This window comes from Centroberyx affinis, unplaced genomic scaffold (assembly GCF_046629955.1).
Source record: "Centroberyx affinis isolate AG114_WGS23_722 - 3 ecotype Tasmania unplaced genomic scaffold, CSIRO-AGI_Caff_v1 ptg000108l_1, whole genome shotgun sequence".
Classification (NCBI taxonomy): Eukaryota; Metazoa; Chordata; class Actinopteri; order Beryciformes; family Berycidae; genus Centroberyx; species Centroberyx affinis.
In genome coordinates this window covers 721,337-736,455 of record NW_027278810.1, presented here as the reverse complement: position 1 = coordinate 736,455, position 15,119 = coordinate 721,337, and the positions used below count along the sequence as shown (strand labels likewise).

Here is a 15,119-nt window from a genome sequence, read left to right as displayed (position 1 = left end):
TGATAACGAAACCATCCCACTTACCCCCGGGGACTTAAACACAGACTGCTCATCGTTATATGGAGGCATAGACCATGAAATAGATGTGGGAAACAATACTGAGATGTTGAGGGACCATTTCTGTATTGAACAGGCAGCCAGCAGAGGCCTGCAGCATTCACCTCATATTCATCGCTTTTGAAATGTTTGGCTATGTTGCTACTAAAGAGAGGGGGTCTTGAATTCCACACATGTCTCCTAGCTGTCACCTTGTGTCCATGTTCAGGGGTTTGATGGACACTGAGTCTACCGTGGGGACTTCTGGGATTGCCTGCCTTTGATCTTCTCCTGCGACTCCCGATTACCCATCATTCAGCAGGGCCTGGGCCCTGGAGAGCAGCTGGGAGAGGGTGGTGTGTTAACATGAGCTGTGATGTCCCCAAGAGAGGCTCACTGTCCAACTCAGACATCATATAGCAGATTACACAGACAAGGAGGGAAATGCGTACGGATAGGGCCTTGTATAAATGTTTGGAACACAAGACTATAGAGTATGTGAGCAGAAAATTGAAATATATCAGGTTAAGATAGTAACATTGATAGGATATATAATGAGGTCACAATCCATGAGGAAGGTTTTTGCAGTGTCAAAATGATTGTGCATCTTATTATCACTTCACTCTCTCCATCCATGGAGTTTTCATAGATTCACGTGGTTTTCATCAGGCCAGCTCAATACATCTGATGATGGGTGATCACCCAGGGAGACCTGTCATTGATTTCTCATAAGGTGCAGATGACATGTGGTCACACGCACTCCCTCTATTTTACCAACAGCCATGTCCTGCAATAAGTCAGGATTTCACTGCTGCTGTCCCACAGCTTGATGGTTCTGCAGATGAAAATGGGGTGGGGTTAGTCATTGCAGTAACCTTTTATGTTGCAGGTGCACATGGAGAATAAATAATAGTGACATACTGCATGTGTAAGTTCTCGCTTGTACTGGGAATATGCACTACCAGCTTTTATTTTGGATTTGATCAAGCCTACAGTGTATTATGTTTTGCAATGTGATTTATTATACTTACAATATATTAATGTTAATCAGTTTGATTAGCTCCCTGGGCACATTTTTACTCTTTTAATCTGTGTATGTGTGTTTCAGGTTTCCTGAGTACCGGCGACCAGGCTGCTAAAGGTAACTATGGGCTGCTGGACCAGATCCAGGCTCTAAGGTGGATCAGTGAGAACATCGGCTTCTTCGGAGGAGACTCCAACCGCATCACTGTGTTCGGTTCTGGGATCGGGGCTTCCTGCGTCAGCCTGCTCACGCTTTCCCACCACTCTGAAGGTAAGGAGATGGGTGATACTGCTTTGATGCTCATGCCTGCTGGTGTGTAGGCTGCTCAGTATTAGAAACGGGTGGTGCAGATTGTGAGTTATTGAGTAATTTATTCTACTGTATAGCGCGAGGAGGCTTTTCAGGAGCAGGTGTTTGCATTTAAATGATTTGGATGTTCATTCCCATAAGGTAATTGAAACTCTACAGCAGCTTTAAAGCTCCATGTGGGTTGTAACGCACACTGCTCTGCAGGTACGCGGCGCGCATCTAGATCTCAAAATCGAACATGTAGGTGTAATGTTTTATTCGTAAGAAAGATGGAGAGCACATGATGTACCTGGGGGAGCATTTTAGTGGCAGCCACTGTCATGCTTAATGGAGCCACCCCCCCCAACCCCTTTGTGAAGAATGTTGTTTATCCGCTGGCTAGCCTAATGCTACTCCATGATGATTTACTGCTCATGTTGGCCATGGCCTTAATACTAAATACAGCATGTGTGCTTAAACTGGAGACGCGATGAACATTCCTCATGGTGATGCTCCTCTAATGCATTGTTGTATTAAGATGGAGCCTTGCTGCTGCTTGGTAAGTTCTGGGAGGATGTGCCTCGGCCCATCTGAATGAACTGCTGCTTTGAGCGCCATAAACCAACGTCAGCCTCTAACCGCACCCCGCAGAGCCAAATGGACACCGCATCATCACTTACCTAAAATTATTACAGTCAGTCATGGATTCATCCATATGTTTAAAACCTGGCTGTTCCTTGCATCTAATTGATAGTGGTGTTGTATACATGACAGGCTATCTGGACATCAAGGTATCGTGTAGCAATGTTTATGTTTTTCCTCATTGTTTACGTGGCGGTAATATTCGAAATGAGAAATCTTTACACTCAGCCACGCTCCCCTCCGCAGGTTGTGATTCTTGTGAACATGTTAACAAGTCGCAAACATGTTGATTTGGACACACATGGTTAGCGTTGTAACACAGGGCTTTTACATCAGGTGGCAGGGCTGGAATTGCATTAAAGAAACCACTCTTGCATTAGATAGATGATTGGTCTTAGGCAATACTGTGGTCAGGAAACTATTAACTAGCGTAATTGACACCCCCCCTCCCCCATCTCTCCTCCAGACACACAGTCACACACACACACACACACACACACACACACACACACACACACACTTCTCTTTCTTGTCTCTAGGCAGAGTAGAATCCCTGTTCTTGGATTTTTGATTAGTAGACCACCATGCATTTGAAAGAGGTCATTCGAGCTGCTCTTCTTTAGTTCACATTGCAGTGCCAGGGATTTTGTGATGTGTTTTGCATTCTCCAATTTGCATTAAAGTGTTACTAATTGCCTTGATTTCCTCAGATGAGTGATGACTGCTTTTGGATTGAATTTTTACCATAAATGCCTTTTTTATTCATACTCCATAATGCTACGCTTCATGTAGCATGTTATTATACTGCCAGTGAAACCATCTCCTCTGCCTCCCAGTAAATTGGATATTACCGGGGCTGTTTTTTCCCCTGAATGGAAATGTATGCCCCACTGATGGGATAAAAAAAGAGCCAGTAAAACTTGAGGGATCCTAGGAAATTGAAACAGGAAGCCTTCTATCACGCCAGGACTCTTGCTGCGAATGTTACCAATGGCAATCAGATTTCACACAGTCTCTCTCGGAGCACAGATTGTTGTAATTATATAAAGTTTAGGACTGGAGTGGGCCGCAGGATGTGACAGGAAATACAAGTGAAGAAATGTCTTTTTGCACCTGCTTTCACAACCTCCGCTGTGCTCCATCCCCTCCTCTCCTCTCCTCCTCTGCTACAGTCTTAGCTGTGGAATTGAAAACTGGTAGGGTGTTCCTGTTGCCAAGACAACGCAACAAACAAGAAAGAAATCAAAGTGTCTGGATCCATGGACTGTTAAAAATTGAAGTAAAAATCTATAATCAAATGAATTATAAACTGTGGCATGAGCACACCTGGTTCCAGGCAGCCTGTAATAATGGATTTGTGTAGTGATTTCCTATCCATGTAAGCGGACTGTTGCGTCTTAGCAAAGTGCCTTTTATTGAGTTTCCTACTTTGCACTCTGAATAGAAATTAAGTCAGGAAACAAGATTGTAAACAATGCAGCATTGTTCCTCCGTCATCTCATAGGTTGACTTTTTTCTGATTTGCCCAGGAATAAAAATGCAAATCTGTTACTCGTACGATATTCCCTGAAATAGCTAGCGGTGTCACATTGAGTGTGGTACGCTCAAATTCTGGAGTGAAATTAGATAGGATTCACATGTGCACATGCACAAACACACGCACACACACAGACACACACACACATTTTCTTTCACCTGCTGCTCAGATGCAGGATAACGAGGCCCAGGTAAAAAAAGGAAATCAGCATTGACACACTGTTGTGGAGCTCCCTGGTGTGTCTGTGTATTTAATGACAGTATTCCCACTTACACTGTACACAGTCTGTCATCACTGCCTGCAGTGAGTAGACTTTCCATCTAACGGAGGCTCCTTTTATGCCTGTTGGTGGCGGAGTGACAACTTACTTCAGATGCTCCATGCTCTTCCTGAAGCCTATTTAATAAACTGGATCCTCCTATATCATCCGAGCCCTCCGGCCTCTCTCTTTGATTGCCTGCTCCTCTGGCCTGGCCTTGGTGGCGTCTCCATGTGGGCGTGCCGAGGGCCCCAGTCACAGGCTACATCCATCACCGGCCCTCCTCCTCCAGGCCTGTGTGTGTGGAGGCTGGCCTGGAAGTCCTCTCGTGAGGGGTGGATTTCAGACCCCGGTCCCTGCCCTGCCTCCTCCATCTAATCTCACCCTCGCTGCACCCATCTGTCTCCCTGCCTTCACAGACAGTAAAAGCATGCGAGGGACACACACTCTCTCCCCATGTGTCTCTGTGTCTCTCTTTCTCCCTCTCTGAGTTTCCACTCCCTAGTCCGCAGCATGTGTGGTGTGTTGCTATTAATAAGATGGCTGCCTTGTCTGCTGTGTGGCAAGTAATCTAGCAGCACATCTGAGACTTTGGAAGCAGAATGGTCATTAAAAGCACAGTCTCTCTCAGCAGGAGAGTGTTTTTGACCAGCCTATTAAATGGAACTCAACAGTTGTGTCCCCACAGAGGGAAATCTCTCTCCTCTATCTTCTTTTTCTCTGGCTTCAAACAGAAAACGGCTGAAGAAGTTCAGAAGCAAGGACATTAGCCAATCCCATGTATTATTATCTATCTGGCATCGCACAGGCGCTAATTGAACATGCAGATTTGGCTTTTTCCCTCTCTCCTAATAATCATTATGATATAAAACGAGAGATGGCTTCACCGCACACCGACAGAATACCAAGTAGTCGACGACTTAGACGCGTATTTGTACGTCATCTGTTTGTCTGTGTGCATATCCGAGTGGCGATATGTGTGTGTTTCTCTGTGCGCATCATACAGTGCACATACATGCATATGTGTCTGCATTAGTATGTGTATCCCAACTGTCCACATGTGTGTGTGCTGGCGTGTCTCTGCACGAGTGCATACATGGGGGAAGGGCTAGCTGTAGAGGCGGTGAAGGTCGTTTGGTTCCTTTTTTTTCTCTTCCTGTAAGTAATCAGGCTAAAAGCTCTGCTTCTGAGGAAGTGCTCCCCTTTTAATGGAACGTCTTGGACATTAAAGACAGCTAGTGTGGAGGATCCCTCATGCCAATGTCAGCTTTCATTTTTATTAAGACTTCTGGGTTATTGAGGACCATAAATGTGCATGTTAAATGCTTGGGTTTTATTACAGAAGCGCAATGAGAACTAAGGATTTGTAATGCAAGGCACCACCTAGCAAACACTGAAACCCCTTGGACCATGAGTATTAGGAGGGCAATGTGACAGGTACTAAGTTTAGAACAAAGCGTAACAAGTTTTTGAATCCGTTTTAGTGTGAAGGATAGTATAGGGGATGATTAAGTGAAGGAATGCATCGTGGGATGTGAGGAAAGAGATCATTAGAGAGATTAGAAAAATCCAACGGTGTGACAAGACATCTATAATCACATTCTGCTCAAATGGAATCTGAAATAATAACTTTATTAATGGTTGCTCTTCGTAGTGATCTACTTGCTATGGATTTTTCTGCTTAGGATTTATGTTTCATACAGTCTCGGAAAAGATGTGACTTAAGTGGTAGGAACTGATGCACTACTGTACAATTTCATACAGCTGACTGGATGAGAAACTAGGGCCTCTGTTGGAGTGACTGGAGCGTGATGTCATGATTACAATCAGTGTCCCTCAGACACACAGATCGCGTTGTGCTTTGTGGTCAAGTATGGTCGAGCATACAGTCAGTGGCTTAGTCTGGCTGTAGGAATTATATGTACCATGACAAAGCAAGGATAAGCTTTAAATACCCCAAAACAACCTCACACCTCTCACTAGAGATTTTGGCAGTGTCCTGGTCCAGTGATAGGGTTATTATGTTCTACCTCGGTAATTCAGATTCACCCGTTGTTAGAAGGCAGAGGTAAAAGAAATACATCTTTCTTAGTTTATTTACATTTTTTTCTCTACTGTACTTAGTGTGAAGACCATGTGAATAATGTTGTTTTTTTCAGACTAGCTCTATACACGGCATCTCACTCGGAGGGGTGCATTATTCTTAATAATTTTAATAATCTAATTTGAAGTGCTTGACATTTGCGGTGTGATGGCATTCCGAGTGACTCCACCTCCCTTTCATCTGCATGGCTTCCCATACAGCGGGGGGGGAGGTTAGGGGACAGACTTCCCAGACAGGCCTAGTTGTGGACCCCTAATGATTTTGATGCACAAATCATTGACATTATGTAAATGGCTGCTGTGCTTTTTCTGACATGTATTTAACTTGGCTACATGCAGAGGGCGGAAATAAGACTGACAACAGTGTTTATTGGGCCTCAAATCAATCTGCCTCCGTCAATCATGCTGATGCAGTAATATCGTTATGGGATTCAAAGCCTGTGTTCCCATGAGCGCCTAACCTCTGCTCTGACAATCATTTATCATATACATGCAGGCATGCAGCTGTCCTTTGAGGCAACAACACACATTGTTCTTGCACTGTTTCTGCTGGGAGCTGCTAGGATTTCTTAGCCTTGAGAGTTTGTGTACTCATTCACTGCTATATCTTCAGATATTGACAGATCAGCTAACCCTAATAAAAATGCCTTTTAAAATTGCCCCATTTTACAGAGTGGAGAAGGAGGCCAGCAGGCCATATAGATGAAGGGTGTGTGAGTTTGCACTACATCACTGCCTTAACTGTAATGTTACATCTGGCTTTGACCTTTGAAAATGACACGTGTGGGTTCCTTCTCTGAAACGAGACCCATGGGAGGTTCTCCATATGGAATGGCCTGCAGGTCTGCATGCTCCCACTCCATAATGTCACTGTACTGAGCTCCCATCATACAGATCTTGAGGTGCATATCCGTCTGCAGTCAGTTTAGAGTTCATTTCTATGAGCTCAGGCATCTGGCCCCAATAGTAGCCATCCATCTCCTGTGGAGTATAAGCATCAAATAAAGCCCCTTGCAAGAGCTGGAATGTGCATTAGAGTCTCCGGGAAAGATAGCTACATAACCACAGCCCGGGGATGTTATTCATACGAGGTGCAGCTGCCATTGTTGTGCAAATGGCGTGTGCTTGAGAAAAACCGGGGACAATTGTTGAAGTTGAATAGACCCCATTTCTGAGGTGTCAAAGGCATTCACTGACTCGACACTGTAAAGTTACCTGGGTGTTTGGGGCAACAGAATGCCTCCATCTCAAGGTTTGATTTGGCTGTTTGCTGAAGGGTGTCTGAGCGTCTCAGGGTGTGAAAAAGACCTATGAGAGATGAGAGAATGGGGACGCACCTTGTCAGGTGCCGTATTCTTCCACCTCGATTGACAAGAGCGATAATTAAACCAGGGGGATGCCATCTCTGCGGAGCAAGAATGCTTGTATTTATTTACGCTGACTACACTGCTTTGTTGTCTGCCATATACTGTGGCCGTCATTGTGTGGAAAAAGCAAACTGCTTTTAACAAGTAGCCTATATGGCATTTTTCAGTCAGTCTTTGAATGGCATTGCCTTTGACTTTGGAGAGCAAAGCAAAATTGCTTTGTTTTTACAAAACAAAGATGGAGAATTACTCACCAACTAAAAGATATTTCTCTCTTTTGAACTTGAAAGAAATTGTAAACGGCCTAATTCAGGCAGCAAATAGGTTTTTTCTCTTCACTACTCACTGTTGAAAAGGGAAAATGAAGCCAAAGCTGTTGTATTGAGACTACGAGAGGTGGAGAGGAGGAGCAGAAGAAAAAGAAAGAAGGGCCTGCGGGGCAAAAGGGGGAGGGAGGGATGATGATAGGGGTAAGGAAGACTCGAGCGAGGACGGATGGACAGTGCGAGGTAACACTCTAGAAAATAATATCCAGTTGGGCTGTCCATCAGAGGAAGGCAGCTCTACCTCTCCCTGGCTGGAGGAGAGCGAAGGAATGAAGAATTGACAAATGGCTCGACAACGGTGAAGGCAGTTCATTCAGGTAGTCCAGCCATCAGTCTGTCTCTGCTTGCAGCAGGCAGTTGAGCCTATAAAGCATGGAGCTATAGGTATAAAAGAACTGAGCAGCAGATCAGCGAGAGAAGCAGAGAATAATTGAGTACTCCGGTGAATCCATGCTTCCATCACCCAAGGTAATAGCTCAGAGTGTTGCATATACCTGTAGCTACAAATATACACAACTGTACGAATGGGCTTCAGCAGCTCGAGCGACATGTGGTGCGTGTGAGCTGTCTCAGCAATATTTTCCGAGACAATACAATGAGACACATCTGGTGATGTATCACCGAGATTACCTTTGGAATCTAATCGTAGCTGATGAACGATGTGACTACAGAATATGTCATCTGTTGATGACCTGCAATCCCCAGTGAAGACGCTGGCAAGTCATTAGTTCAGGTAGATGCCGTCTATGAATCATTCTTGATAAATCATTGTCAAGGGCACATTCATACACATCCTAATGGACAGTGACAGTAGTGGTGGGGGAACGATGACTGCGGCTCTTGTGCACAAACTGCCGTGCCCCTGTGTTCTGTGATGCTATTAGGCTTCAGATCAATTAAACCAATGGCAGCATCATATTGCTCCCAGACCGTCTCGTCTGTTTCCTCTCTTGATTGGTCTAATGACTTTGTGGTGCTTTCTGTCTGTCTGTCTGTCTGTCTATTTGCCTGCTACCCCTGCCTTGATTCCGATGCTAGTCTCTGAGGCATTTTCTTCAGCTCCTTTCCCTGTTTCTAATAGCAGTTTCTTTCTTTATCCAGTACCACCCCCCCCTCTCTTTCTCTCTCTCTCTCTCTCTCCCTCTCTCTCTCTCTCTCTCTCTCTCTTTCTCACCCTGTCTCTCTCTGCCTCGGTCTTTCTCTCTCTGGCACCAGTGTAAAGCATCCATTATAGAGGGATGCATGGGTGTCTGTGTGAGTGGGAGAGAGGGACTTGGCACTCCTCCTGCCCCACCTGCAGAGGAAGCACTGACAGCTGAGCACCGGGGCTCATCTCTCCCCCTCCTCCTCCGCCCATCTCCACATCTCTACTGACCTCCCTCCTCCTCTCACACCTTCTCTCTCTCTCTCTTTCTCTCTCTCTTCCTTTATTCCCTGTTGTTCCACACATATTGGCCCAATTTCTACCAGCTCTCGCTAGCTTCCCTTCCTCTGTATTCCCCTCTCGGTATGCCCGTCTTTGTCTCATCTCTCTCTGCCATCTTAACCCATCTCTCCTTTTGTCTGCTCTCTCTTCAAGTGTCTCCTTCCATGCGTATTTTCTTTTTGTGTTTCTTTTTTTCTTCTGTGTATTGTATAAACTGTTTATTCATTAAGCATTCCGCACCGGGCAAGAGGGTCGACTTATGTTGAACGGCACAGTGTTAAATGGACTGTTGTTTACGTGTTTGTCTGCCAGATGAACAACTATGGTGTAATTAGCTGACCTTTGCCCTTTGGAGATGACCAGGAGCACTCAGCAGGCACAGTGTTTGCTTGTTGTTGTCGGCAGCTCACCTCTGTGGCTAGCTAGGTCAGTCCTTTAGTGTTCCTACATCTGTTTAACACCACCCAGAGAAAAGCACTCACTGCCTCTGTGTAAATAACACTCTGTGGATACTGTGGAGCTTCTGTGCAGCTACTCCTTGCTTGAAAGCACTGCCGTATTCCTCCTCAGTTTCACAGGTTTGCATTAAGTGTGATTTACATGCGTCTTCTGCAGAGGGAAGGAGACATTACCTGGTGTTTGCAAGTGTTTTGTGGGATGTTTCTGAAACCTCAAAATTATTTTGAAATAGGAAATTGGATGACTTTGTGTTCCCTTAATTGTGGACTACACGCATCATCTGCACAGAGAGGAACACTACTTGTTGTTTACCGCCTTACTCCCTGATTATAGGCATCCAGCAATATACCACTCTGTTTATAGACAGCCTGCTTGTGACAATCTGTGCTTACAGACGCATGAAGAATGATTGGGAGGGAAAAGGGAATGGTTATTTTTTTTTTATCAGTGTGCGATAAGAAGTGGCACATAGGAAACACATCAGTCCAATTACTTAGCTGCAGGAGTAAACTGGGCTGGTTTGCTTGGTGAAAGGCTATAATCATGTGACACAGAGTATGGAATGCATGTGTTAGACCTGTAGCATGTAGTATGCCATCTGGCTCCGTATTACTGATATAATGTGCTCTAAGTGTGCACTTAAACTGTCCACAGTATGTGTCTAGATGTGTATGTACGCCCGCACGTGCAGCCACAAGCTGTACAGTAGCCTGCCTACGAAGGCACTCAATTCTGGGCAGCACGAATGCATTAGCCTTAGCTGTGAAATTTGCATAGTCTGAGCACAATGAAATCCCCAATGAGAGGAACTTCAGCAAACATGCTGACGAGCAGAAACCTCTACTATAAAGGGCCAACATTGTGCAGCCTGACAAAAAGACTAAATCTTTAGCTCTCAAGCCTGCAAGGCTGTAATAGATTTTTAGCTTAGAGAGGTAACATAAGCTATAGATCCTTTTCAATGGTAAGAGAGAGTGACTCACCAAATCGAATGCCACTGTTGGAGAACAATATTGCCAATGTGCCATTTTACCACTTAAAGACCCTTTCTTTCTCCTGGATGGGAAACTCCCAACAAAGTATCTGTGTTCATACTTGGTTAATATCAGGAGAGAGAGCGAGAGGTTACCTGTTCTACTGTAGACGTCACAGTCAAAATACTCCGCTCTGGAAGAGGAAAATGCTGTTTGACCTTTTGACTTTAACAGAAAATAGTATATGCATGTTCCAAATACAATGTTATCTCAGGCTCCGGGTAAAAAATTAAATCACTACAGAACAAAAGAAAAAGAAGAGCTGGTCACTGAACCTTAACCTGTGCATCATTTCAAGTTGATGCGGGCCCTCAATCAGGCAATCAGACCTTTGACTGACAGACTCAACTTTTGACTTCTCAAATTCTGCCTTTTGACTTTTTGAGTGGCAAAGATAATACTGCATCACATTTGTAATGGATGAGAAAGAGCGAAAATTCCTGAAACATTTCTCCTTGTTTAAGTGAAGGCTGTTTGGAGAACATGAATCCTCCACGGTGTATCAGATGTTGACAAACCCATCTGGCACGCCACTAATCTTGATCGATGCCCACCGCTGTGAACACTATTCACACTGTAGAGAATAATAGAATGTAGCGACGTAACATTTCACAGAAATCATCACAGTGATCTGCGTGTTACATGTTATGAGAGATTTCATGCTTCGGCCGCTTTCCAGTTGGAATAATGACGCAGGTATTGTTTGCTTTACAAACACAGAGCACAAAGAACTCGCAGAAATGTTTGCTTTGGTCCAGTGTGCTATTCTTAGGGTTCCCCTTAGAGCCAGTATCTAATTGGAGCCTTGCTTGTCCTGTTGGTGAAGCTATCCTCCACGCAGACTTTTTTACGAGGCCTGTGAGTGACTGAGATTCCCTGCCTGGGTGTCTGCGGTTGTTCTCCGGCATGTCCCGGGACTCCTGCTCATCGGTGAGGGCTTCATTAGCCGGGGATGGGAGGTGGCGGCGGAGAGAGAACAGCTGTTTAGCTAACCACTTGCGTTGTTAGCCAGCCTTCTCCGTATGCCTAACTGCCTAAACCCGTCCCCTAGCTGCTAATAGAATGCTCATTAGGAGAGGGGAGTGAGACTCGATGGGAAACAGCGCCACTGTGCTGCGGTCCTACCAGCTTTCGGTGCTCCTCTTCTCCCTCTGGTCTCTATTAAAGAGCTGTACAGCACAGACCTTCCCTCTGTGGATCAACTACCTATCCAGCCCATCTTGACCTCTGACCCCGACCCCCTGGGGAAGAAGGGGTGTGTGTGGGTACCTGAGCTCCCCGTGGAGACGGTTGCTATGCTCTGTAGCACCAGAACATGTCTGACTACAATACCACCACCACCACCCAACCCCCCCACCCCAAACCCCCACCCAACCCCCCCTCTCTCTCCCTCTCTCTCTCTGTCTCTCTCTCTCTTACCCCCCCCCCCTTGCTCTCTCTGTTTTTCTTTCTCCCTCGCTCATCTGACTCTTTGTGTCCAGACAAGACACTTGCAGAGATACTAAAAGATACAAGATTACGAAGCCAGAGAGTAGCGACAGATACCTTCTGCTTCGAGCCCTGAAGAGTGAGGGGATGGGGTGGTTTTTTTTTGTTTTTTTTGTTTTTTTTGTAAATTTCCCTCAAGCGGTGTGGTGTTAAATTATTCAAACACTGTAGATTGTGCTGCTTTAATTTGACAGGAACCCAAAAGCACAAGTCTATTTCTCTGTGTCAAAACTGATGAAGCTGGCGAGGAGGATGGAAAGCTGGCGACATTGGAGATGGCACTGTAAATATCTGATGGTGTTCATGGGAACAGCTACAGATCAGAGCCAAAACGCTGCACCCCGTCACAGCCAAAACACATCCCTAGCTGGAAAAGGGTGAGCTGTGTTTGATTAAAATTCAAAAGAGGAAAATATTTCACCGTGAAAATGCTTCACGTCATTAACATAGGCCGGTTGCTGACATCTCTTATGTAGAAATGCAGAGAGAAATGAAGTGCGCAGCACTGTGGGGGAGACTGCGACACAAATCAACGTGTTGCAGAACTGATATGACCTTAAATGACAGCAGCTGTAGACTCTCCTGTCAGGTGAAAATGTATTCTGGAATAGCATAAGGTGAATAATATTCTCACCTGCAAATAATATTAATAGAAGATGAGCATTATATCACCCTGCAAAGACGAAGGACACTAATTGTGTGAGTAGTGGAAGGAAGAAAAATGACTTTACAAAAGGATTGTTGATGCAGAAGTCGACTGTGGGATTTTAAATGATAGGAAATCTAAACCCTAGTCGTGACCTTTAACCTGTAAAACACACAAAAGTTAGTTGCTGCTGTTTGCCTTTATAGGGCAGTACAGATGGATATTCTTGCGTGGGAGTGGGAGCCTGTGAATGATGCATTGTGCACTATTGGCATTTGGCTCACCAACGTCATTGTGAATGCGCGGCGGAAAAGAATGTCTATTGGCGAGATACGTGTTAAGTGTGATAAGTGTTGTGACGTCCGCTGCTGGTGAATATGTGCTGGATTGACATTGAGAGAGCGGAGCGTGCCAGAGTCCCTAACTGATGCGCGCAAACACACGAGCACATACACACACACACACACACACACATATACAGGACTGCGTGCACACACACTCACACACACGCCTATACACACGATAACTCATTTTCACAGATTCACATCAATACTGCACAAACACAAATACACATTATGAACACACACCACATACACAGTCAGCTCCGGCTATGGCAGGTCCAGCCCCATGGGATAGACTTTGTTAAAGGTAGGCCTGAGTAAATATTCCCCTATGCTCAGCTCACCTCAGCTTCGCACACATAAGCATGCAAACATGCACTTACACGCATGCACTGCATACACACACAGACACACACACACACACACACACACACAGAGTCCACGTGTACATATATGTAAGTCCACATACACTCCAGGGGATTTCATGTGGCTACAGCTGTGTGCCTACTGGCATTGGCAGCAAGAGACACAACAGAGAGAGAGAAGAGAATATAGGGAAAGATAGGGAAAGGGACAGATTGCAGTGCAAGGCATGTTATCAAGGAAAAGAGAACAAAAACAAGAAAAAAAGGAAACTGTGGACTCTCTCGCGTAGCCATGATCTTTTTTTTCGTTTCTTTTTTTCATTTTCTCTCCTCCACTGCCTACAGCTTGGTTTGAATGTATAAGACTGATAATCTGAGCTGTGATCACTGAGGCGGAAAGGCAACTATCGAATGCCTTTTCCTCCGCTCCCTCAGCGAGGCGGTCGCACCGCTCCACAAGCAGGACCAAAGTTCACCAGAATGCACACAGACACGCACACGTGTGTACATGCGCAAGTACACACACACACACCGGAAACAAATAGAATGATGTGCGCGAGTGCAGGCACACACACATATAATACAAACACACACACACACAGACACAGTGAGTGAGGCTGCCAGGACGGGGAGGCACTGGTCCTCACCACAGTTCAACTCACAGTGCTCTGCTCTTGTGCCAGGACCCCAGCCTGTCACTCTGCGTTTTACTCCCTGTACCACCACTCCACTGTAAGCAGCCAACACAATTTTTTGGTATCGAGGCGGTGGAGAAACTGTCCACCACTACCCATTTGGCCTTTTCAGAGCTTGACAGAAAGGACTGGAGGTAAAAATGCAGTGCGTTCTGTCCTGCCAAAATTGAAAACGGCTGGAGTGCTGCTGTGAAAGAGGAATGTATATAGTCCTTGTTATTAGGCCGGCCGGTCTGAAATGAGGTTGACACCACGCCAGACATTGAGATGTTTTCTGTCACTCCATTTTTTGTTTCATCTGGAACTCAGTATGATACATTAGTGTTCCAAATGGAGGCAGAGCAATGGATATTAATTACTTGTCCATTATGGTTTGTGACACTATCAATCTGTTATCAGCTGGCTACGCCAATGACTGGAATTAACTGTCACTTCTCAATATCAGCCAAGTCATCTCTGGTTTTATATTGCCTGAGAGACCTTCATTACGATATTCAGTTTTTAAATGGCGTCCTGACAAGATTGGCCAATAACCGAGAGGTTGACAAACCGTTAATACATGAGACCGGTGTCATTATCTGTTTACTTTGCAAAATTGTTAAATATCAAAGTAAATGTTAAATATCAAAGTCCTTACATGGATAAAAAATATGTTGTGGACTTCGGGAAAGAATGGGAGCGCGGCCATATCAGGATCTCCGAAGGTTCATGTATATTTGATAGGCCCTGCCAGATGTGGCCCTGGATGTGTGGCGGTCTATCGGCTAGCAATCTCTCTCACTGAGCTCACAGAAATTAGATTTCATCTCAGGCCCCAAATCTAATACACAGGCTTATATTTACTCACAGTTGCAGAGCATCATAAGCCAATATGACCCTATAGAGGGGCAGCGGAGCTGTGCAAAATACAGTTAAATGAAAATGCTTTGAGCAAACTGTTCCGAAAGCCATCGAAGCTTCTTAGCTGTGCCGTAGCTCAGGATGTAGTTGTTTCTCACTAAATTAATAAATAAACCTGCCAAAAACCTATTGAACAATAAAATATACACTTTGGGGTTTTCTCTTTGTCACAGGTTCAATAGA

At 45.0% G+C, this 15,119-nt stretch overlaps 1 protein-coding gene across 1 annotated transcript in view; it reads left to right on the top strand.

The window, feature by feature from the left end:
* nlgn3a (neuroligin 3a) overlaps positions 1–15,119 on the top strand; it is an 85,924-nt gene that overhangs the window by 49,228 nt on the left and 21,577 nt on the right. The window contains 1 exon segment of the mRNA XM_071524814.1: positions 1,145–1,330. Coding sequence (XP_071380915.1) covers positions 1,145–1,330 — 186 coding nt within the window.